Source organism: Nymphaea colorata, chromosome 6, assembly GCF_008831285.2.
Source record: "Nymphaea colorata isolate Beijing-Zhang1983 chromosome 6, ASM883128v2, whole genome shotgun sequence".
In the NCBI taxonomy this organism is placed as follows: Eukaryota; Viridiplantae; Streptophyta; class Magnoliopsida; order Nymphaeales; family Nymphaeaceae; genus Nymphaea; species Nymphaea colorata.
Window position 1 is genome coordinate 23,567,014 of NC_045143.1, and position 24,507 is coordinate 23,591,520.

General features: G+C 38.4%; 3 protein-coding genes across 23 annotated transcripts in view; 2 read left to right on the forward strand and 1 right to left on the reverse strand.

Annotated features, from left to right (window-relative positions):
- Positions 1-1,594: 1,594 nt before the first annotated feature.
- Positions 1,595-15,030, reverse strand: LOC116256126 (uncharacterized). Of its 12 annotated transcripts, none has more exons than XR_007573723.1 (6): positions 13,556-15,030; positions 5,058-5,246; positions 4,518-4,662; positions 3,840-3,922; positions 2,526-2,549; positions 1,595-2,098 (listed from the first exon to the last, which is right to left on the reverse strand). XR_007573723.1 is itself a non-coding variant. In XM_050078466.1 (3 exons), exons 1-3 carry the CDS (start codon positions 13,912-13,914, stop codon positions 1,869-1,871), a joined length of 630 nt encoding a protein of 209 aa, XP_049934423.1. In that variant the 5' UTR covers positions 13,915-15,030; the 3' UTR covers positions 1,595-1,868. The 12 variants fall into 12 exon arrangements, 3 of the variants coding, with proteins under 3 accessions (XP_049934423.1, XP_031488213.1, XP_031488214.1); XR_007573722.1 differs by having other exon boundaries at positions 1,595-2,104; XR_004173051.2 differs by having other exon boundaries at positions 1,595-2,549; positions 14,654-15,030.
- Positions 6,680-24,507, forward strand: part of LOC116255925 (glucosamine 6-phosphate N-acetyltransferase) — a 59,970-nt gene continuing 42,142 nt past the window's right edge. For 3 of the 7 annotated variants that reach the window (XM_050078471.1, XM_050078473.1, XM_050078470.1), the window contains exon 1: positions 6,682-8,896. The gene's annotated coding sequence lies outside the window, so the exon portion shown is untranslated. Of the gene's footprint in view, positions 8,897-12,993; positions 13,035-24,507 lie in introns of all 7 variants that reach the window. The other 4 variants (XM_050078476.1, XM_050078475.1, XM_050078477.1 and 1 more) reach the window with 3 other exon arrangements.
- On the forward strand, positions 15,801-22,744 carry LOC116256128 (uncharacterized). Of its 4 annotated transcripts, none has more exons than XM_050078468.1 (4): positions 15,801-16,059; positions 17,943-17,991; positions 19,533-19,990; positions 22,235-22,744. In XM_050078468.1, exons 3-4 carry the CDS (start codon positions 19,615-19,617, stop codon positions 22,468-22,470), a joined length of 612 nt encoding a protein of 203 aa, XP_049934425.1. In that variant the 5' UTR covers positions 15,801-16,059; positions 17,943-17,991; positions 19,533-19,614; the 3' UTR covers positions 22,471-22,744. The 4 variants fall into 4 exon arrangements, with proteins under 4 accessions (XP_049934425.1, XP_031488215.1, XP_031488216.1 ...); XM_031632355.2 differs by having other exon boundaries at positions 17,943-17,984; XM_031632356.2 differs by having other exon boundaries at positions 17,943-17,984; positions 19,604-19,990.

Genomic DNA, 24,507 nt, shown 5'->3' on the forward strand with positions numbered 1-24,507 from the left:
AAATGGCATGTACTTCAACCCACTTCCTCTTTCCTCTAAGCCTGCTCTTTAATCTATTCTTCTTCTTCTTCTTCTTCTTCTTCTTCTTCCTTTTATTTCGTCTATTTTTATTAAGAATTTGATCATCGTTGTGTGGATCAAAGATGAAATATTTATTCAAAATTATAATCTGAATCAGAATCAGGCCAATATTTCCTTGTATCCAAATCCGATCGAATGTCATTTTTTATATTTGAATCCAATCAGAATCCTAATCGAATATCAATTTTTTTCATTTATTTTTTTGAAATCTGGTTCGGTTGAATATGGGGTCTCAATTGGATTTATTAACATACTTATAAGCTGTATAAGGAGTGTTTGTTTTACCATGGATCTGAAATCCATAGTGATCTGAGATTCCTAATATCTCAAATGGATCACCCTCCCATCCGACCTTAAATCCATGGTTTTTAATGGATTTTAGATCAACATTACAAAATCCTCAATTTGTTTAAACTGACGATCTTGAGAAACACATCTTTTGATGCAACCTTCAATCTTAGATCAGAGGTTATCAAACACAACCATATAGACGCACATGGGATTGGCAGTTCAAAAAATTTGAACTAGAGTTGACCTTTGCCTCACTTGCAATGGTGGGCTCTAACATTTGGATTGACATCATAATCTCCAGCCTCGCCCCATCAGTGCCTTATCTTGTTCATCATATTTTCCTTTCCAGACCATGACGAAGATTCATGGAGTAGACAAAAGCCTCATACCTTGTGCATCTATTCTAGAGTCCAACAGTACTTTGGTCAGACACCTAAGCAGCTTCTGTTTCTTTTTTCTTTTTTTTCAAAATCCGACGCAAGCTTGGACTCGTTACCAATAGGGATCTTCCAGTCAAATCTGAACCGAATCTTATGAGAAATCTTCATTTCATATAATGGCTTTCTCCTCCCATTGCGATCGACAATGGTCATCGGCTTCCACAGGCTGCTTGAAGCCTGTAGGAAAATGTTTTTATTTTCTGGCTTTTCTTGAGTTTTTCTCCCAAGTTCTTGATTTCTAGGTTGTTTGTATAGACAAAGTATATTCTGTTAATTTAATATTTTTTTGTCTGAAACGTACTGGTTTTATACATAACCAGTATTGACCTTAGAAGATGTATGCCTAAAGATCACCAATTCGCAGATAGCAACAAAAGTGGAGAGACGGTGCCTTTAGAGCCCAACCCCTTTAAGAAGGATGGTGAGGAAGATACTTCCACCGTTGAAATGATTCCACCGGGCACCAGTTTTGCTGCAGCGTCTACTAAATCTAATCGCAGCTAAGCCAGGAAGGATGACCTACACAATGAAGACAAACACAAATATAACCTGGATAAGTGAACTAGCACTTACAGCTCCCTTGATCAGCGGCTTGTACACCACCACCATTTCTAGTCCTCGCCTCATTGATATTACGCCACCATTAACCCCAGATTTCTCCAATCCTTCTGGCAGCTCTGACCTCCATGACCCTGCCATTGTGGTCTCATCTCTCTGTTCCATCACAACACACACACACACACCCAGAGAGAGAGAGAGAGAGAGAGAGAGAGAACAACCCATAAAAACAAAGCTCCAACCAAGCTTCGAATAGCCCCACAAAGTTTCATGATTGTAGATGATTAACCAATTACAATGGGATTGCAGGTGTAAACCGCAAAGGCACATACTCGATGAACGGTTAGGATAAAATGGCTATGGAGACACCCATCTGTCCTAATGCTAACCATGCATGACTTGTCTCATCTTAATGAGCATCATAAAGAATGTAGGTACATCAAGCAACGAAATTGCATCCTCTTTCTCCTTGATTGATGGACAAGCATATTCTTAGCTTTACAATGTTGGAACCTGCCGTATCTCCTCCTGGAACAATTTGGCACTAGCACTAGCAGGTGGAGGCCCTTTATTATCAACAGATGGTTTGATAAATATATTGAATGCTATATTATTAAGAACAGTTATTACGACCAGAAAGGTAGCAATATATGCCAAATATGATCCTGAAACATCTGGCACATCTTCTGTTTCCAGCCCAGCAGCAATTGGCTCTCTTTTCTTGATATCTGCCTCTGAGAACAAAGCCATTTAAAAGAACGTCATACTAAACATCTGGCAGCTTGAAATGACAAAGATCTACAATTATTCTCACATAAATTCGATACAATCAGATGAACTGCATATTATACTTGTTACTTTTTTTGTAAACGATCTCATTTTATACATGTTTTGTAAGCCATGAAAATGCTAGTTTCAGAGAACAACCCATCAAAGATTAATGCTAAAGGAAAACCAATACGGGAACACAATGGCTGGAGGTTTCTTTTATGTTCTAAGATACAAGAAAAATTGCTAGTTATTTTGATAAAGCATACGTCATAAGGGTTATTCACTATCAGAAAAATGGATCAATAGATCATGGAATGTGCTCATAAATGAGTGATCAATAGATCATGGAATGTGCTCATAAATGAGTGAAGTCATCTGCTCAACCTGCTGCCCCTGGTCCACCAAAACCTGAAAAATGAAACAACAGAAAGCTTAGCCTTCGCAGTATGGCAACAAGCCAGGAAAATTTCAAACCCTCTTAGGTAGGGCTCAAATATGAGAACAATCATAAAAACAACCTATCAACATGTCGTGTCAGGGCATAGTCACATCAATTACCAAGAAAGCCTCTAACATAGACCACGACATGTAAAGGTCACTCAATGGCCACAGTAACACAATTACAATCACATGCAAGGCATGCTTAAACATATCCTTTCATTCACATCATTCACATGCACATCAATCACATACATCCATTCACATACATTTCATTTCCATTAATTTCAATGAATTGATAGTTCTTATGGGTGTAAACACAGACACGTGCACACCGCGGGCGACCTATAGCCGAGAGACAACCCCCGTGGTGGCCCAGAACAGTATGAATCTATTTACCCGCTGCAGCGGTAGAGCACTCATCTATGGATGTGTAAATTCCAAGGAGAGATACTCAGTCTTCCTTAGGACACCCAGGTTGGAAAGGCGGGAGCCCAACGCTCTAAGCACATCACACAACAGTACCCTAGGGCCTTGAACGGCCTGCGCTCCGAACAGGCGAGACCAGTGATGAAGGCGAGACAACTCCCAAACACATAGCCACATCCCACTGACCTCTCATCTCTTATTCTTTCATTCTTATAATTTTAATTGCACAATCACAAAACAATTGGCTATGTCATGAGGTTGGTTCACTTCACGAGTGCACCTACACCTCCAATTGCCTCCACACAAGGGCTACACATATCAATAACAGTCTTGGCTAGATGTCATAATAATATGGGTACAACTACCCTCCATTTCATTCATTTGCATCATTGCCCGCTACAATGTGTATGCAACAAAACAAAACATTCACATCCTTTATCGCATTAATCATATCTTTGAAAAACTTAGCCAAACCATAGAGAGTAGTCTCGAACTGTGATTGGCTCATAGCTGCCGTATGCAGTTATCATTCTATGACGCTTTATAATGCACAATTGTGGTCGAAGAGACACTCGACTCGATACTCCACCTCATGTGTCCTAAACAATTATCAATTCTAGCATGCACATGCAAATGTGTAACATTTTTAAAATAAGCTTCTAATAGCTTTTCAAAACAAACCATATCATATATCAATTCATTTGCATGCATACACACATTCACTCACAGAACAATCAATCAATCACAACACAATCCTAGGATCTCACAATCCTAGGAACACACATTCACACATTTGTCCCAGGCAGGGATTTGCCTGGAATGCTGTCATACTTGTCGCGTGCCCATAAAACTCTTCAAAATGCCTCAAGCTTCAAAACTGGTCGCTCAAGGTCTACGGGACGTACCCGGTGTACCTGCAAACATAACCAAAAGATAAGATTTCTACTAGTTAGCTTCACAATGCATACAAATATAAAAGAAAATCATTTAGACATATGTCATCGCCTCAAGAAGGTGTCGACAGGTAGTGTCGACCTACAAGCCCTCCAATAGGCCTCCTCCTAACTACTTGACATTGCCACCAAACGTCAACATTCACTGTTTCGATCAATCCATCACAACTCAATCCTCATTTGCTTTCTTTAGTCGAGGCATCAACCTCATAGTCATATCCAATTTATGTATACTTTTCTCAAATAACTCCAAGATACACCCGTTCACAAAAACATGTGTCACGTGCTCACTAAGACGGTTCTAAATCTTTCCCACAACATCACAATCTCTACCATACTTTCCTATTACTTCGAAAATCAACACTTCTTGCTTAAAAGATCAATATATACATGAATTATCACTTCTCCAACATAATCCTAAACTTTCCCCAAAAAACAAAATCGCTAACATGCATCCCTAATCATCAAATTCTAAATTCTAGCATGCTTAAACAATAATTATACATGCTCTAATAGAAAATAATAGTTGATTTAGGCTTGGTTAAGCCTCGCTCACCCAGAAATTAGAGCCTAGACTGCTGCAATCATCTCGACAGCCACCTCAAGCGTTCAATTGATCCCCAAGCGGTAAAAATCGTGCAATGCTGCCACCACCAACACCATCTAATCGCTGTTACGAGGAAAAGAACACGTCCCCCAAACTGAAATCCGATCAAACAGTGATAAAATCAGTGAGGAAGAGTGCTCGGCTGGGGAAATGGGGAAAAACAAATAGAAAATGGGGAGAGAGAGCTCAAGTATGGAGTGTGTGGGCAGGGAGAGGCGCTCACAGAGGAAGGTGGACAGAGGAGAGAGAGTGGGAGAGACGAGAATGTGTAGAGAGGGAGAGGCAGACAGAGAGGACAGGAGAACAATGTTTGGTTGAGGGAAAGTGAACGTGAGTGAGGGAGTGAGAGCTCGAGCAGAGTGGGAGAGGAAAAAAAGAAACCGTGCGAGCAGAGGGAGGGCACCGACGAAGAGGAGAGGAGGCTGCGCAGGAGGGAGGAGGTGAAGAAAGAAGAGGAAGGAGGAGGCGGAGTGAAGTCAGAAGTCTCACCTGAGCACCACGGCCGCCGTTCTTGTCGCCGCCAAGCACCTCTGTCTTCTTCTTCTTCCTTGCGCTGGCACGAGAGGCAACAGAGGGGAGGGGGTCTGAGAAGAAGACGAGGGAGAAAAGGGCGTCGGGCTCACACGCGGGTGGAGCTTGGGTCCGGGTCTGGACCTGACCTGACCCGACTTGCATATGCTGAGCATTACAATGAATATGATGAAGACGAATGTTTTCCAAGAACTAGTGTAAAAACATTTCAAAACAAATGTAGGAGACAATATAAAAACCAAATAGTAAAACATTTCCTGACATACTATCTAATAAATAAATTCGTAGGAAGATTAGAAAAGAAACTAATCACTAGAAGATACTATCCGTTTAAAAAAACCTGTAGGCTAGCAATGATAGAATACTATCAACTCGAACTGTAGGACAAAGTTATTGTCTTTTCAACCACACACCTATGTCAGATAATGATGAATAAACCCCCTATGAATATCATTAAAGATAAATTTATTTACATCTTAATAAAAGTCATCCAACGAGGATATAATAATAGGTATTACACATCATACATAGATACTGGAGCACAAATAAGTCTATGTAAGAAAAATTGTTTACCATTGCTGGCAAGAATTACAAAACCCTTTAGAAGTAAAAAGATTTAACATAACAAAGGATATTATAAAATACAAAGCAGAAAATATAACCATACAAATTTGGAAAAAAATAATTAAAATTTCACGTATCTACGCCTTTGAACTTGAGGGAAAAGATATCATACTTGGAAGATCATTTCTAAATAACTATCTTCCAATAGAGATAACCGAAAAATGTTTTATACTTACTTACTACACCATGTGGAGAAAAGATAAATGCACTCATTGTAAGAAACAATGAAAGAAGACAAGTAGCATGGATTAAAGGAAATAATAATATTACTCAAAAATTAACTAGAGCAAAAATAAATACTATCACACTACAAATATATGAAATAAATGAATTACATAATATTGGAAAAAGATTACTACGGCTTTATTCAGAAAACCCATTACAATTCTGGAAAAGGCACCAGACCAAAGCAACCATTGAATTAATCACCACAGATAGTATATGTACCTGAAGATTTGCATGAGTTTGATAAACATATCAAAGAATTACTTGATGAAGGATACATACAACCCTCGAACTTGAAACATAGTAGCCCGGCATTTATAGTAAACAAACATAGTGAACAAAAAAGAGAGAAAACTAGAATGGTAATCGATTACAGAAATCTAAGTGCCAAGACAAAAATATATAATTATCCGATACCTAATAAAATTCTCAAACTAAAACAAATAGCTGGATATCAATATTTTAGTAAATTTGATTGTAAAAGTGGATTTTATTACTTAAAATTAGATGAAGGAAGTAAAAAGTTTACAACCTTTACTGTACCCAACAAATTTTATGAATGAAATGTATTACCTTTTGGGTATAAAAATGTACCTAGAAGATTTCATAATTTTATGGATAAACAATTCCAAGGATTGCGCAATTGTGTAATATATATATATATATATATATATATATATATATATATATATATATATATATATATATATGTGTGTGTGTGTGTGTGTGTGTGATATGATATACTGCTATCTAGTCACAGTGCGGAAGACCACTACAAACTACTTGAAGAATTTATTGGCTATGTACAAAAGGCAGGAATAGCCTTAAGTCAAAATAAAGCAATTATATGTAAAAAACAAATAGAATTCCTAGGAATCGAAATAGACAAGGCATGAATAAAGATGCAAACACATATAGTACAAAAGATAGCACAGACTGAAGAACTAGTTGCAATCCTTTCTAGGATTAGTAAACCAAGTACGGGAATATATCCTACACCTAGCCAATTACTGCAAACCCCTACAAGAAAAATTAAAGAAAGACAAATAATACTATTGGAACAAAGAAGACCAGCAGAATATAAAGAAAATCCAATTGGCTTGCAAAAATTTGCCTAAATTAGAATTCCCAAATGAAAACAAACCATTTGAGTGGATAATTGAATCAGATGTTTTTGAAAATAATTATGGATCTACATTCTGATAGTTTCAAAAAAAAAATGAGTCGAAATGAAAAATAAACAAAAAAAAATTACTGGCACTATATTATTCTATCCTTCATTTCGAGATCTATGTAGTGTATACAAAATTCAAGGTAAGGACTGACAATACCCAAGTAAAATATTGGTTGAATTCAAAATTAGAAAACTCTACTGTGAAAAAAGAAATACGTATATTGGTCAATGACATAAGATTGTTTGATTTTACTATCGAAGTGATTAAATCAACTAAAAATGTCTTTGCTGGTTTATTATCTCGAAATAACAGTTTATGATGTGATATTGCAGATGCTGAAAATTGAAATTCTAAACTTAAAAGCATATATAGAAAGTCTAAAGAATGTTATAAGAGACTTAATAGCCTAGAAAAATAAACTAGCAAAAGATAAAGAATAGAAAAACCAATAGAGAATAGAATTATCAACCAAACAAACACAGTAAAAATCGAAACCATTGAAACAAGCATTCCAGTTAAACCTAGAGAACACAGATTCAGAAATACAAATCTGAACCAAAAATTTTTAAAACCAGAAATAATGACCAAACCAGTAAAGTTTGCTATACACCAAACCCAAACCTATGTAGAAACCATCATACAGGAAAGAAAAGAAAGCCAATCTATGATAGTGACCAACTATTTAAGAAACCAATATCTAGATAGTTTTAAACAAGCAGACGTAGGATCATATGATGTATGTGAACTGCGTCGGAACATGTTTATTGCATTCGTAGTTTCTTTGTGTTTCTTATATTCGTGGTTACAATAAGAACATGTTTCTTGCATTATTTATAAGTGAAGGAAATGTAGGCATTTTAGAATAACCGTCTATGACATTCTCGAAGTCTTTGTCCCTGAAAGCCATATCCCTAAATCATTTATGTTCGACATCTCCTGAACTTGCTGGGTCCATTCATGAAGTGAAAGCTATGGACAGGAAATAGAATCCTTCAAATTCCACAAACAAAGACAAAAAGGTGAGAACGTGTATGGTGTATGCAAGAGCTGAGAACATGTGCCTCTTGTTGCTTCTGCTGTTCTTAGCATGTTTAGTAGTATGTACACATATGTTGTATGTTGCATCATATATATCATATGATAAAACATATTGTGTGATCATATGATAAACATATTGCATCATATGGTTACTTTTTGGGTGACCTCTTTTTTTTGTTGGACACTAGTTTGGTGCACTGGCTTGACTGTGTAATGCTCAACTTGGTTTTTGTAGTTAGTTATTTTATTTGTTTTTCTTTTATTCCTTCACTTACCAATAAATTTCTCCAAAATTGAAATTTCAGGTTTTCCATCCTTGCGTTTGATGCCCTGCAAATTCACTATTCACCCACAAAGATTTTTCAAATTTTCAAAATATTTTCGCGTTTGTAACACGGAAATATTTATTCGATTTTGAAAATATTTTTCCGAAAACATATTTCCACCGGCGAGGTGGAAATATATTTTCGGATTTTTTTTTTGGACCGCTAGGGCACGCTCGAGCTGCTTGCAGGTTCTCCTCTTCCTTCCTGCTGCCGGGAGTTCCTCACGCAGCGGCAGCCCTCTTCGTCCTCACGCAGCCGCAGGTCCTGCTGCCGCGAGTTCCTCACGCAGCCGCAGCCGCGAGTTCCTCATGCAGCCGCAGCCGCTGCCGCTGCCTCTTCGTCGTCGTCGTCTCCCTCGCACATTCAGATTCCTGTACCTTGCTCTTCTCTGCCCATTCGGTCTACGCAGGTACCAGTCCCCTTCCCTTGACTCTCTTTCTCTCTCCCTCTCTCTCTCCCCTTCTCAACCCTTGGCCCCGGCCTTCTCCTACTCCAGCCAGACGGTAGCTTGTAGCGTCGAGTCAGTTCTCCCTCCGTCTCTCCCTTGCTTTTGGTTTGGGTTAACGCCTAATATTTTTGCTTTTCGTTTCGTTTAATGCTCCACTCGACCAAGGGTTGTCAGACTTGTAGGTTGTGCTCTGCTGTTCATCAAACAAGTTGTGCGCGAGAATATGAACAAGCAGCCTCTCCCCCACTATCCCAACCCTTCTATCTCTCTCTTGCTCTTTTTCGGTCTCCCTCTTCCTCTGTGGGTAGCCGTTGCTGAGGATCTTGCAATCCGACAGTAGAACGCTCTCCACCGACCTTGATCGATGGCACAGGTTCGCCTGAAGCCCTAGAGCCGCTCACTTTTGGCGGATACAATTCTTGTTGTTATGTACTCGTGGATGCTTAGCAACGCAGCAGAAGTTCTGGCATGCATTTCATTTGCTTTTAAAAAATTGTTCGTTTTTGTTGATGTTTTAGTGTCTTAGGATGGTTAGATTGGGATAGTGATGCATTTCATCTTCCATTCATATGTTTGTTCCTGCACTCTTCCTCTTCAGCCTCCTCCCCATCAGCTTTTTTTCCTGCTTTACTTGTTTGCAATTATTGGTTCTATTATATTCTCAGCAGCTATGTATTTTGTGGAAATAAAAAGAAGGTTTGAAGCTTTTCATGTTCTGCAATTTTTTCTTCATTATGTAAATCTGGAAATATATTTCTTTTTCATCAAACTAGGAAATATATTTCTGGAAATATATTTCTCAGTTATCACACACACATCAAAAATGAGAATAATAAAGATTTTTCTCATTCCTTTTTTTCAGGAAATATATTTCCAGAAATATATTTCCAATTCCAGATTTCCAGGCCATCAAACGGCCCCCTGGTGGAATTTTACATCCAAATCAAGGTAAATAAACAAACGCCCCCTAATATATATGTTACTCCCTATGTTTTTTGAAAGGGCTGTTTAGGAAATTTTAAAACCAAAGTTTGAAAACTTTTTGATTAAGATAGGTCAATTTTGAAACATTGGTGAGCAGGAAGGGTTTAATGAGCCCTACCACCTCTTTCCTTCTTCCGTTTAAAGAAAAACAGAGAGAAGAGTTTGAGAGAACGAGAAAGGGAGAGAACGGGAGGGAAAGAGCCAGACAAGGGAAGAGAGAAAGAGGGAGAACGAGTGAGAAGAGGCAAGGGCGGAAGAGAGCAAACGAGAGATTGAGAAATAGAGGAAGAGAAGAACAGTAGAGAAGGTAAAACACCAAATTTCAGTTTCTTCTTCAATCATTTCTTAAAATTTCTTGTTAGATTAGAAGATTGAATCTCTACGTTGTTATTTTGTGATAGAGAATCACGTTTTGATCAGATATTTAGCATGAAATTCATCATGAATGTGATATTTCTTGTTTATGGAGGGCTAGATGGGTCGCACGGTTGAATCTTTGAAGGTTGTTTTTATGTGTTCAGGTATTGTTGGCTAGGAAAGGAGTTTTGAGTACAGAATGTTGGCAAAAGAGAGAAATTTTAGTTCTGTGTTATCTTCAGATAAGGCTGCAGCTGTACGGTTCCTTGTTGGGTCTTAAATTAGAGTTAAATTGATGATAAGAAGGGGCTTTCATAATCTTTTATGTGCTGGGTTAATAGTAGGTGAATATGGGTTATGGGAAGATTGGCCAGCATAGTTAAGGGTTATAGTTGGTGGTAAGAGGATTGGGTGAAGACCTTTAATCGAGGATAATAACTGAGTATGTTATTTATTTGTTTAGGTGGGCTGGATCATGACGCCGCACCCAAGGACGTGCCTGGAGAACATATTGAACATTGTTTAATTTTTTGATGAGCAGATTTTAGTATGGTACATTTAAAATACATATTTCTGATTTATTTAGTTCGAAATTGCATGCGTTGTTATATTTAGACCTGCAATAGATTGTTAGCACAGCTGAATTGTAATGTTTGTTTATGAGCTATTTAATTATTTGATGTACATATCATGAAATATATAAATATAGCAGATGGAGCATGTTAGGCCTCTTGCTTAACGTTAAACAGATTTAAATTAAGATGTCATAGTTATTTGAAGTTGTTTAAACTTTAAAGCATCTATTTGAGATTTATAAGAATTATTTACAAAGGCTGTTATATATGATAGCAAACAATTGTAATGAGAAGACAATTTATTAGAATGTTAATAAAATACTTCAGCAAGATCCTCGCTTCACTTCCAAATACTGGCGTAGTTTGCATTCGGTTATAGGAACTAGATTGAGACTCAATACAGTCTTCCATCCACAAACAAATGGGCAAACTGAAAGAATGATTCAAACAAAGAATGATTCAAACACTTAGAGAATATATTACGTGCTTGTGTTTTAGAGTTTCAAGGCTTACGGGATGTGCATTTACATCTTGTGGAATTTGCATATAACAATAGCTATCAGTTGAGTATTGGGATGACACCTTATGAAGTACTTTATGACAGAAAATGCAGGACACCAGTATGTTGGGATGAAGTAGGTGAGAGAAAACCTTTAGGTTCAGAACTGGTATAGATAACTACAGATAAAGTCAAGTTGATCAAGCAAAATATGAAGGCAGCTCAGGATCGGGCCAAGAGTTGCGCAGATAATCAATGGAGAGACCCTCAATTTGAAGTAAGAGACAAAATATTTCTCAAGGTGTTGCTTTGGAAAGTTGTAGCTAGATTTGGAATGGGTGCTAAACTCAATCCACGGTATATTGGGGCCATACAAAATCCTAGAAAGAATCGGGAATGTAGCATATCGACTTCAGTTGACTACTAAACTATCTAGAGTCCCTAATGTTTTCCATGTATCAATGTTAAGAAAACGTGCTTTTGATCCTTCTCATATTCTTAAAGAACAACCACTACAACCAAATGAGGACTTGACATATGCAGTGAGGCCAATAGGAATTTTAGAACAGGACTTCATAATTTGGGAAGAAATGCACTTGTAAAAGTACAGTGAACCAATATGTCAAAATAGGATGCTGCCTGGGAACGAGAAGATGACATGAGATCTAGATATCCTTAGAGATCTAGATATCCTTACTTGTTCCTCAAGAGGTAGGTAAAATTTTGAGGACGAAATTTCTTAGAGGGGGGAAGAATTGTTACGCTCGTTAGTTTTCTAAAAGGGCTATTTAGGAAATTTTTAAATATAGCAGATGGAGCATGTTGGGCCTCTTGCTTAACCATGATTCGTTAAGTTATATGTTAAACAGATTTAAATTAAGATGTCATAGATAGTTGAAGTTGTTTAAACTTTAAAGCATCTATTTGAGAATTATTAGTAGTCAATATATGAAAGCAAACAGTTGTAATGAGAAGACAATTTATTAGAATGTTAATAAAATTCTTCAGCAAGTTGCTATCGTGAGTGGCCGCAGGCCCGCAAGGGCTGCCTTAGGACCATGACCAATGATAGCCCACAAGGGGCATAGCCTGCAAGGGGCGAGGATCAAGTCCTCTATAAAAAAAAATAAAGAAAATAAAAGGAAGGATGGTCCCTAGTCGCAAGATTCCACAAAGGAGCAAGTCCGTCAAGTGTTGGACCGCAAGTGGAGAGCAAGTCTCTCTTGAGGCGACAAAGCGAACTTAAGTAAGAGATTGCTATGAGAAAGTTCAAAATCCAATCGCAGACAATTTTACAAGTTCTAAGCTTTCAACAATTCTAAGAGACATGCTTGAAAGTTGTTTATGTAGTGTTATATTTTCATTGTTGATGTCGTGTATTTGCTTTCAATTGTTAGGATCTTACAGTGTCCTGCTCATTGAGTCAACAGGACTCATTCTTTTGTATTTTCTCTTTTTCAGCTCAGCAAAATAGTATTTCTGAATTCCCAGTGTAATAGGTAGGGCTTAGATCCATGTTTATTGGGTATGCATTGCATATCATGTACAAAGTAGTCGTTATACTTCATTTCGAAGTGATATTATCAGTTTTAAATGTGAAATTTTATCCTACTGATTGTTAGACTGTGAATTCTGCAAGAAAGTTACTGTTTTCTCCTCACCTCCTAGAGCAGGAGGTGACAATATATATATATATATATATATTTCTCTGAGAGGAATGGAGGAAGGTGCAGAATCGAGGTTCCTTGTGAGGAGGCTGGAGATCTCTAACTACAAAAAGGGCTTCATCAGCCTCCTTTGTCAGCTCACCATCTGCCCTCCCATCTCCCTCGATGAGTTTCGCTCCCGCTTCATGGAGATCGAGGCTCTCAGCGACGATCACGTCATTTGTGTTGTGGAGGATACCGAGCAGGGGAGGCTTGTTGCCACCGTCAACATCCTCGTGGAGGGCAGATGGTGAGCTGAGAAATTCCACAAACACGTTGGAGACATCCACATTCCAACTCGCACCCACAATCTACTACTGGGGAGAGCAACTAGAAATTAAGGTTGGTCTATCTTCGTGCCAATTTATCCATAAAAAAATTGGATTTTGATGCCGTCAATTATTCAGAAAGTGTTCTCATATATGTGGGACGTCTAAACACCGATAAAAGAAAAAAAAAAGGAAGAGAGAGAGAGAGAGTACGTATTGAAGAAAGGAACCTGGTTTTTGGACTTTGTCTCTGGGACAAGTTCAAAAGTTGTTGATCGAGGTCCTTTAGAGCCTCTTTGGCCTTCACTCGATCAATCTCGAACTGGGTGTCACTCTGCTCAGAACGAACCATGAATTCTCTGCTTCTATCTTTTCTTCTTCTGGTAAGATAATCAATGAAGGTCTGAAACTTACATCCACTTGGTGGCAACACTGGTACAAGGGATGCAGACATGGGTAGCAGTTGCAGCATAGTCTTCACGACTATTGTATCGCGTCTACAGCAAAGACGATGGGAAGAGGACTTGGAACTTAAAACTGGTACAAGGGATGCAAACACAGGTATCACTTGCAATATAGCATTAGCCATTGTTGTTTCACCTTCAAGGGCAAGTTAATGGAAAGAGGATAAATCATGCTTGAGTCTCTCTCTTTTCTTTCGATAATCCCCCTACATGAAATTACCATCTTTGGAGGAGGATGGCCAAAAATTACTAAATGTGCACCAATGGCTAGTTTTAGGAAACCCTAGGCGATCCCCCAACTTAGTCCACTACTACCGATTCTGCCTTTGGATTTGTTGAATAATCTTAACGATAGCCAAAGGTATTCTGGTCCATACGCAGGATCCAACCAAATGTTTGCCAGGAAATGAGCTGCGGTCGCCGAAAGTTTGTGAATTCCGACCGAACCCTAGAACTCCATCGATATCACTCTTGAAGCCGCTGGAACTCACTAATCAATTCTTATCTTTGGGCGATCCTTCTTTGAAGTGCTTCTTGCTGATTTGACGCCCTTTTTCACAGATTTTGTATTCTTTTTCTTGTTTTTTTCCGGCGAGCTAGAAGGCTGAAACCGAGGCTTCAACCATGGCCTTTTGGAATAGATTTGCCGGTGAAACGTGGTTGAATCTTTGGGAAATAGCACGGGAGACAATGGGTTTTCCTTCTGACTCATAAGAACGGATTTAAAACTGGTTTCCACCGTGGAAAAGTCGCTCAAACTTGCGAGTTTACACCGATGGAATGAACGCCAATCTTTGGCCGAACCCAATTCCAAATCAGCCCAACGACGTTACACAATTTTAGCCCAAAACCCATCTTACTAACCTGAATTTGCTTTACGTGAAGTCGATTGCTGCAACCTTTCTAGTCGCCTAGTCGGATTGCAGCCTTCCTAAGGGTAGATCTGGCCTCTAAACTTTCCTTGGGATTGGGAAAGAATGCACCTTGATTGCCGTAAGTGAAAGAGGGGTATTCGTGGACTGTTGGAGCAGCGGGACGCTGGAGCACACCGTGGATCTTTCAGCCGCCAATCCGTCGGTCGAGTGGGTGAGGAGAAGACCAAGAAAACGATGAAGGGAGAGGAAGTGACCGTCGGTTTGGAGAAACACGTGAGGGAGAAGACCTTTTGCCGCTGGCGAGTTGGGAAAGACGAGTGGTGAGGAGTGGCGCGGGGAGAAGAGAGAGAAAGTGGCGGAAATCAAACTTCAATTCCCATTAAGCATAATCCAAAAAACCTTAATTATAAAGTTTAAGTACTACCTAAGTGACTCGGTTCACAATTAGGCCGAACCGGTTCACTACACTTGAAATAAAAGCAAAAGCAAAGTGCTGGAATTTAAAACTAGACACAAATGACAAATCGTCTCGGTCAATAGTTCAAAGAGCCTCTGGTTTGGTGCGGCCGAGTGGGAACGTGTCTGGGTGCCGCCCAAAATCAGGTGTTCAGGTGGATAAGCTCGGCCTCCCCCACCCAAGTGGTTGGGCATTGGTTCAGCCGAGTAACCTGCCTAGGTTCGCCCTAGTCTACCTCTAATAGACTCGACACTAGGATGGACTTGACCTAGACCGGGGATAAGCCTATCTCCTTGGCCTCCTTCACCCTAGCCTGCCTGTAATAGACTCGACACCAGGGTGGACTTCACCTAGACCATGGATAAGCCTATATCCTTGGCCTCCTTCAGTGTTAACCTTGCCCACGTGCCGATTGTTCATCTTCTCTTCTTGACTTAGAGCCGTTGCATCTCCACCCTTGCCATCTGCAAGAGCACTAAATCCCTTGTCAACCTCCTCGGTTGCCTTTAGTCCCTCATGATTCGTGAGCTCCAGCCCATCTGCCCTGGCTCGGCTGCTCTCGCCCCTTTCAAACACACGTCTGGTAGGAGGAATATGTTGGACCGTATCACTACCAAACGCCCACATAATATATATGTACCCGGTAAAGTAACGATAATATATATATATATGCAGAGAGAGAGAGAGAGAGGTGCCACTTAGAATGGTGTATAAGAGTTTGGTTCGAATTTATAAAATTAAAGGCGGAGATTGTCTGGTTCGTGTTCGCCTCCTCCCCTTCTGAAATAGAACGAGAGAAGGTGTGAGAGGGAGAGAACGAGGGATAGGGCGAGAGACTTGACTAAGGGAGCAGAGAGAGGTGGAGGGAGGACGGAAGAAAAAAGGGGGGCAGAGAGAGAGAGAGAGAGGCGTGAAGGAGAAGAATAGACTGGAAGGAGGTAAGATTGATCTCATATTTTTTATTCTCTTGTTCCATCGTTAATCTTTCTCCTAAATCGACAACATAGATAATTGGTTTGTTCATCCATGACATATCATTTAGATTCTAACTAGTTTTAGTATATATTTTTTTAGTAGAAATGTTTCTTGATCTAAAAGAGGGTTAGATGATACGCACCGTTGGAGAACTTGAGGACCTTTTCTTGAATCCGTGTGTATATAGTTTGGGAGGAAGAAATTGAACGAATATTGAGGAAAAGAGAGAGATTTCAGTCTGATTTAAAAGCAACTATATTCTTTTGTTTCCAATTAGAGCTGTGGGCATGCACGATTCATCTTGAAGGTTTCTCTTAATTCGGGTAAAGCTTATTCAGAACGGAAGGGCTGTATGAATCCAACATGGAAGAGTAACTTCAACAAGTTTAGGTTTGAGGAAGTTATGTTCTCGTGCCCTTGAGGGGGTTGTGCGTACGTACGAGTCGACTCTTGGACCTTAATAAACATGATATTTAAATGAAAAATAAAAAGATAGGGTCTAATTAAATAGTGATCAGGCTGATTATATAAGAGTGCTGGAACCCAACGGTTTGGGAATTGGCTCAAGAATATTGAGCTTCTAATTGTGCGATTGGTTTTTAGGCGGGTTCGCAATTGTACCCATACCTGAAGACTGCATTGATTAAGATTTTTTTCTTGGTGAGCAGATTTTGACATAAATAGATCTATTCGTGAATAACTGGTTTATCCTATGCTTGATTATTTAGTTGGTGAGCAATTTAAGTGTGGCTGCTTTAAATGTGATTTGCTTACGTTAATGTTGGAAGAATGATGTGCTGGATTCCTTTATGGCTAGTTAATATGTGTGTGTGTGTGTGTGTGTGTGTCTATATATATATATATATATATACACACACACACACACACATAATATAGTTTGATTAACTCATTGATGGAAAGATAATGACATCAATTGCTACAGCGAACTTTGAGCCAGATGCTTAGGCGTTACTCATGAACTAATGAGTTTCTTGTTAATATAGATGTGACATTAAATAATTATGACAGATTATGTATGCATGATTGATGATTGCGCATGGACCATGACTAGAATTGTTACAAATTTATAGTGTTTGTACTCTTAGGGGAAGTGCTGGTGGTCACAGATTAAATAAGAAAAGGGAAAATTCCCCATGCAACACATGTACCTATCCTCTTATAGGATGTTAAGAATGATAGGCTGATAGCTAAGAAAGAGAATTTAAGAATTAAAGCAATATCTTGTTGAATGAATATGAGATACATGTTAAAGTGAGTATGATATATAGGAACCAGATTTTATAAGAGGTAACGATTAAAATTTCCAATTGAGTCTGTGTCATGAGTGGCCGCAAGCACTGCCTGAGGGCGCTGACTAAATAAGAATAGCCCACAAAGGTAGAGCCCATGAGGGGCGAGGAGTGAGTTCTTTAAGCACTCATTGACTAGTTAATTTATTACCAACTCGGGAAATCCATAAAAAGTCATTAGAAGACAACATTTCTAACTCCTTTGAGAGTCAAGATTGATTACATAAGTCACTAGTTGCAAGATTTCATGAAAGATCGGGTCCTTCAAGAGTGAAACCTCATTGTGAAGAGTGAGTCTTCCTTTGAGGCGATTGAGTGAACAATGAGAAAGATACATATAAGAAATGCAGACTTATAAGAAAGAAGCTCAAGAATAATGTGAAAGCAAGTGCAATTGAAATATGTGGTATTCTTGTTTGTGTGATTAGATTCCTTGTTGTTATATGTTTTGCTTGTAGAATGTTAAACTTATTATTGTTAATATGCTCATGGAGTCTAGGACTCATTATTTCTAGTATTTCCCCTTTGGCTTTCAGTTGAACGAGATAGAACTCTCAAGCCAGGCTGCCAAGCAACAGGTAATTAGTTAAGTCATCCAAGTTCCCACTATAAATTGTAGATTTTTTTTTTTAATTTTGTTATATTGTTACATAACATAATATAATAAGAGTTTGCTAGTTCTCTATTGACAGGAATGAACTATATGCACTTCCCTTTTGGTTAAATAATGAAAAAGTGGCCATTTAGTTTTGAATTTCTATCCAATGCTACCATTAAAATTTGAATTCTTGTTTTAGTGACTGTTACTTTTTAAAATTAGTAAGCAAGTTACAAGTTTCTCCTCACTCCTTGGCATAGGAGGTGACAGAGAGTCCTACCGTAGGACTAGTTTAAGTGGGTATAAAAGAGATACCATTTGCTGCTATGATTGCCCCAGCACACCAACAAACCAGTGAATCTCCTTAGTTGAGACAATTGAGATTGGAGCTGCGAAGGATCAAATTGGTTCAAGGAAACTCCAACCCATTTAAGTTGAAATTTTTAAAAACTAATTTTGCAAAAAATGACCCAAAATGATGGAAAAGTTAACATGCAAGACAGTCATTTAGGAAATGTGCTAAAAATGGCTGGTCTTTTACCCAACAACAGACTTTGTGAGCACTAAACTTTGAACATGAGAGATCTTCTCTTGCCTTTGAGGTTAATTTAGAAATTTAGTTAATTGTCCTAAACTACTTCAAGTTCAAACACTCTATAGGAAACATTATTTTCACATAGAGTGGATGTGAGGAGAGAGAAATAGAGGAAGTTAAGATAGAGAGCTAAGAAAGAAAACGATAGGAGAAAGATAAAATATCGGTGGCCTTATCTTCCTTTTGCCATCAAGATTAAGAGCTGTCATGGATGTCTGGTATGAGTTCAATGTATATCAGCTAGTACAATGCTCTCAAGTCTCAACCCATTTGCACCTAAAAATAGCATCTAGAAGAATCGAACTAAGATAGTTTTTCACCATGGCCAGCTTGTCGACTATGCCCCAGAGGCAAATAGAGATGTTAATAGATTATGTTCAAACTGGAGGTACTCTTAAACTATATCCAGTTTATGATGTTCCCATCTATCTGATATACTGTTTACTATACTTGTTTTGTGGAAATGCTAGGTTCGAAGTTAGATTTAAATATGGATGAAGAAAGGTCTAATATACATGTCCAAATTCGAATCCACATTCGCAATTTAAATCTGATCCAAATCTAAATTTTAAATGTATAAATGAATCTGAATCCAAGGTTTAAACGAAAATTGAACCACTTTATGATATGTTAAAAACTGACTTCAAAATGAATGAATGCTAGATATATGATATTTATTTAAAACTAAATCTGGATTCAAATCAGAATCTGATTGTATGCTATTTATTAAGTTTGAATTTGAGCTATTCTTTTAATTGGATGTTAAATTTTCTTTTTTTCATTTTTTTTTTGGGAAAACTTGGTTTGGATATCCAATCTTGACATCCATACGAACCGTGCCACTTTGCTACCTTCATTTGTTAGATACATAATTTTATATAAAATCAACACAAATGTCCTATTATTTTGATGAAAGATGGTAATTTCCTGTAGAGGGGATTATCGGAAGAAAAGAGAGAGACTCAGTCATGCTTTATCCTCTTTCCATTAACTTGCTCTTGAAGGTGAAACAACAATGGTGAATGCTATATTGCAAGTGATACCTGTGTCTGCATCCCTTGTACCAGTTTTAAGTTCGAAGTCCTCTTCCCATCGTCTTTGCTATAGACGCGATACAATAGTTGTGAAGACTATGCTGCAACAGCTACCCATGTCCGCATCCCTTGTACCAGTGTTGCCACCCAGTGGATGTAAGTTTCAGACCTTCATTGATTATCTTACTAGAAGAAGAATAGATAGAAGCAGAGAATTCATGGTTCGTTCTGAGCAGAGCGACACCGAGTTCGAGATTGATCGAGTGAAGGCCAAAGAGGCTCTAAAGGACCTCGATCAACAACTTTTGAACTTGTCCCAGAGACAAATTCCAAAAACCAGGTCCCTTTCTTCATTAGGTACTCTCTCTCTCTCTCTCTCTCTCTCTCTTCCTTGTTTTTTTCCTTTATCGGTGTTTAGACGTCCCACATACATGAGAACACTTTCTGAATAACCGACAGCATCAAAATCCAATTTTTTTTTATGGATAAATAGGCATGAACATAGATCAACTTTAATTTCTAGTTGCTCTCCCAATTGTAGATTGTGGTGCTAAATTTCAGGTTTTTGTCCCCACCCATCCTTTCCACACCCCCCCCTCTCTAACCATATACTTAAATTAAGTGTCTTAGTTTGGTCTGACATGCAAAATAATAAAACTAGGTTTGGCCATCTTACAATTCAGTGAAAGTTGCGTCATGCACTATATCATAAGATATGCTGGTGTTTCTTGCAAAGCATAATCTTTATTTTTATGTGAAAACTTTAAGGCAATAAAACGTGTTCCCACCCATGTGGTAACTCGTTGAATCCAGAAAGAATGTAAATACGAAGCAATAGGTTGATAATTTTCATTGGTAATCAACTTCTATAGTTCATAATACAGAAAAGTACACTAGGCAAGCAAACAATGACTTCAATTTGCAAAAAGGGAAAAAAATTGATATGAGCATTTTTTGCAACTTTTAAGTCAACAAGCACGAGTAGCAACGTGGGTCACTTCCAAAGTCTAAATTGAATGCTTCTGTTGTTTTCATGCCCTCCACTTGAAGTCCTTTACTCTAGGATCATCCACAAAATAAGACAACAAATTCTCTAGAGTATGCCTAAAAAATGGTTAACTCTTCCTACAATGACATTAATGATTTAAGAATATCTAAACACTAACTAATCACACTCTGGTTTCTAATGAAAACCAGAATTTAACACACCCTAATCAACTTAAGACCACTAATTCTAAGAAACACCAAAGACAAACTAGCAAGAATGGACTGGCTGGGACTAACCAATTGAGACTTCGACCATTGCTCGTTTTCTAATTCCTCCTTGAAACACCTTCAAATGCCATACATCTCTGATTTTCGGACAAAGCCAGAAGCTCTAAACACAGTTAAAACACCTAGTTAACTCCTAAATTAGTGTTAGACACAATGCAACAATCAGAATGAGAACTTTCTAGGACTACCTGATCCCAGTAGACTATCTGAGCTGACTCAGCTGGACTGGGTTCATTTAGATATGGTTAGGACTGCACCAAGCTAGTTTAAAACTTTAAACCATATGGGACCTAGCTAATAGCTTTGAAAGAACCATATCCAACATTCAGAACTTGTCCCTTAAGCAAATTCGAAAAGGGAAACATGGTTGGTAAGTATTTCAACTAAAACCTAGGAAAGTATGAACAATCCGCTTAATCATAGTCCTACTCTAACCTAATGTATGAATGCTTGCTAACACCAGACATTCTCATCTAATTCAGATAATAAATAACTCTTTAGGACAACCTCTACTGCATCAGCTATTGATGTTGAGTTCTGTTGTCAACGAATGCTTATGGTTGCTTATCCAGCTGTCAAAATCCCAGCTAGTTATTGGACTAGTTCGACTGGGTGGTTCAGTTATCTAGTAATTTGTGATTCAATCTAATGACTAGTTCGTCAGACTAGTAGCTAGATAGCCTAGTCATTATAAATATGGAAATGTATTTTCTTCGTATAGATACTTATGTTTCTGTATTTATGTCCCTATAAATATATATTTATTTATTGACAGTCAATTGACTAGTACTAAATCAGACTGACTAGTCCCAATTAGTCCTTTTAGGGTCTTTGAATGGACTATTTGTAACTTCTAGTTTTGCTAACTTAGTCTACGAGAAATCCCTGTTTAAGGCTGACTGCTTTCTAGTATTTTACTGATGGTAAATTTTTCATATTATGCTTCAAGTTGTTCCAACCCATTTATGAGCACATTCCATGATCTATTGATCCATTTTTCTGATAGTGAATAACCCTTATGACGTATGCTTTATCAAAATAACTAGCAATTTTTCTTGTATCTTAGAACATAAAAGAAACCTCCAGCCATTGTGTTCCCGTATTGGTTTTCCTTTAGCATTAATCTTTGATGGGTTGTTCTCTGAAACTAGCACTTTCATGGCTTACAAAACATGTATAAAATGAGATCGTTTACAAAAAAAGTAACAAGTATAATATGCAGTTCATCTGATTGTATCGAATTTATGTGAGAATAATTGTAGATCTTTGTCATTTCAAGCTGCCAGATGTTTAGTATGACGTTCTTTTAAATGGCTTTGTTCTCAGAGGCAGATATCAAGAAAAGAGAGCCAATTGCTGCTGGGCTGGAAACAGAAGATGTGCCAGATGTTTCAGGATCATATTTGGCATATATTGCTACCTTTCTGGTCGTAATAACTGTTCTTAATAATATAGCATTCAATATATTTATCAAACCATCTGTTGATAATAAAGGGCCTCCACCTGCTAGTGCTAGTGCCAAATTGTTCCAGGAGGAGATACGGCAGGTTCCAACATTGTAAAGCTAAGAATATGCTTGTCCATCAATCAAGGAGAAAGAGGATGCAATTTCGTTGCTTGATGTACCTACATTCTTTATGATGCTCATTAAGATGAGACAAGTCATGCATGGTTAGCATTAGGACAGATGGGTGTCTCCATAGCCATTTTATCCTAACCGTTCATCGAGTATGTGCCTTTGCGGTTTACACCTGCAATCCCATTGTAATTGGTTAATCATCTACAATCATGAAACTTTGTGGGGCTATTCGAAGCTTGGTTGGAGCTTTGTTTTTATGGGTTGTTCTCTCTCTCTCTCTCTCTCTCTCTCTCTGTGTGGTGTTGTGATGGAATAGGGAGATGAGACCACAATGGCAGGGTCATGGAGGACGGAGCTGCCAGAAGGATCGGAGAAATCCGGGGTTAATGGTGGTGTATTATCAATGAGGTGAGGACTAGAAATGGTGGTGGTGTAAGGTTTCACAAGCCGCTAATCAAGGGAGCTGTAAGTGCTAGTTCACTTATCCAGGTTATATTTGTGTTTGTCTTCATTGTGTAGGTCATCCTTCCTGGCTTAGCTGCGATTAGATTTAGTAGACGCTGCAGCAAAACTGGTGCCCGGTGGAATCATTTCAACGGTGGAAGTATCTTCCTCACCATCCTTCTTAAAGGGGTTGGGCTCTAAAGGCACCGTCTCTCCACTTTTGTTGCTATCTGCGAATTGGTGATCTTTAGGCATACATCTTCTAAGGTCAATACTGGTTATGTATAAAACCAGTACGTTTCAGACAAAAAAATATTAAATTAACAGAATATACTTTGTCTATACAAACAACCTAGAAATCAAGAACTTGGGAGAAAAACTCAAGAAAAGCCAGAAAATAAAAACATTTTCCTACAGGCTTCAAGCAGCCTGTGGAAGCCGATGACCATTGTCGATCGCAATGGGAGGAGAAAGCCATTATATGAAATGAAGATTTCTCATAAGATTCGGTTCAGATTTGACTGGAAGATCCCTATTGGTAACGAGTCCAAGCTTGCGTCGGATTTTGAAAAAAAAGAAAAAAGAAACAGAAGCTGCTTAGGTGTCTGACCAAAGTACTGTTGGACTCTAGAATAGATGCACAAGGTATGAGGCTTTTGTCTACTCCATGAATCTTCGTCATGGTCTGGAAAGGAAAATATGATGAACAAGATAAGGCACTGATGGGGCGAGGCTGGAGATTATGATGTCAATCCAAATGTTAGAGCCCACCATTGCAAGTGAGGCAAAGGTCAACTCTAGTTCAAATTTTTTGAACTGCCAATCCCATGTGCGTCTATATGGTTGTGTTTGATAACCTCTGATCTAAGATTGAAGGTTGCATCAAAAGATGTGTTTCTCAAGATCGTCAGTTTAAACAAATTGAGGATTTTGTAATGTTGATCTAAAATCCATTAAAAACCATGGATTTAAGGTCGGATGGGAGGGTGATCCATTTGAGATATTAGGAATCTCAGATCACTATGGATTTCAGATCCATGGTAAAACAAACACTCCTTATACAGCTTATAAGTATGTTAATAAATCCAATTGAGACCCCATATTCAACCGAACCAGATTTCAAAAAAATAAATGAAAAAAATTGATATTCGATTAGGATTCTGATTGGATTCAAATATAAAAAATGACATTCGATCGGATTTGGATACAAGGAAATATTGGCCTGATTCTGATTCAGATTATAATTTTGAATAAATATTTCATCTTTGATCCACACAACGATGATCAAATTCTTAATAAAAATAGACGAAATAAAAGGAAGAAGAAGAAGAAGAAGAAGAAGAAGAATAGATTAAAGAGCAGGCTTAGAGGAAAGAGGAAGTGGGTTGAAGTACATGCCATTTGAGCTCCTTCTGAACGAAGCCACAAGGCTCGTAGAACCCTCTGGCCGCACTCCAGTATGACCTTGTAGCATCCAACGGATCTGCTGGGAACCCAACGTCTCGTCGGCCAAAGTCCCATCCCTCAGCCGGCCGAGTCGACGACGACGTCCTCGATGTCCCACCTTGCCCCCAGG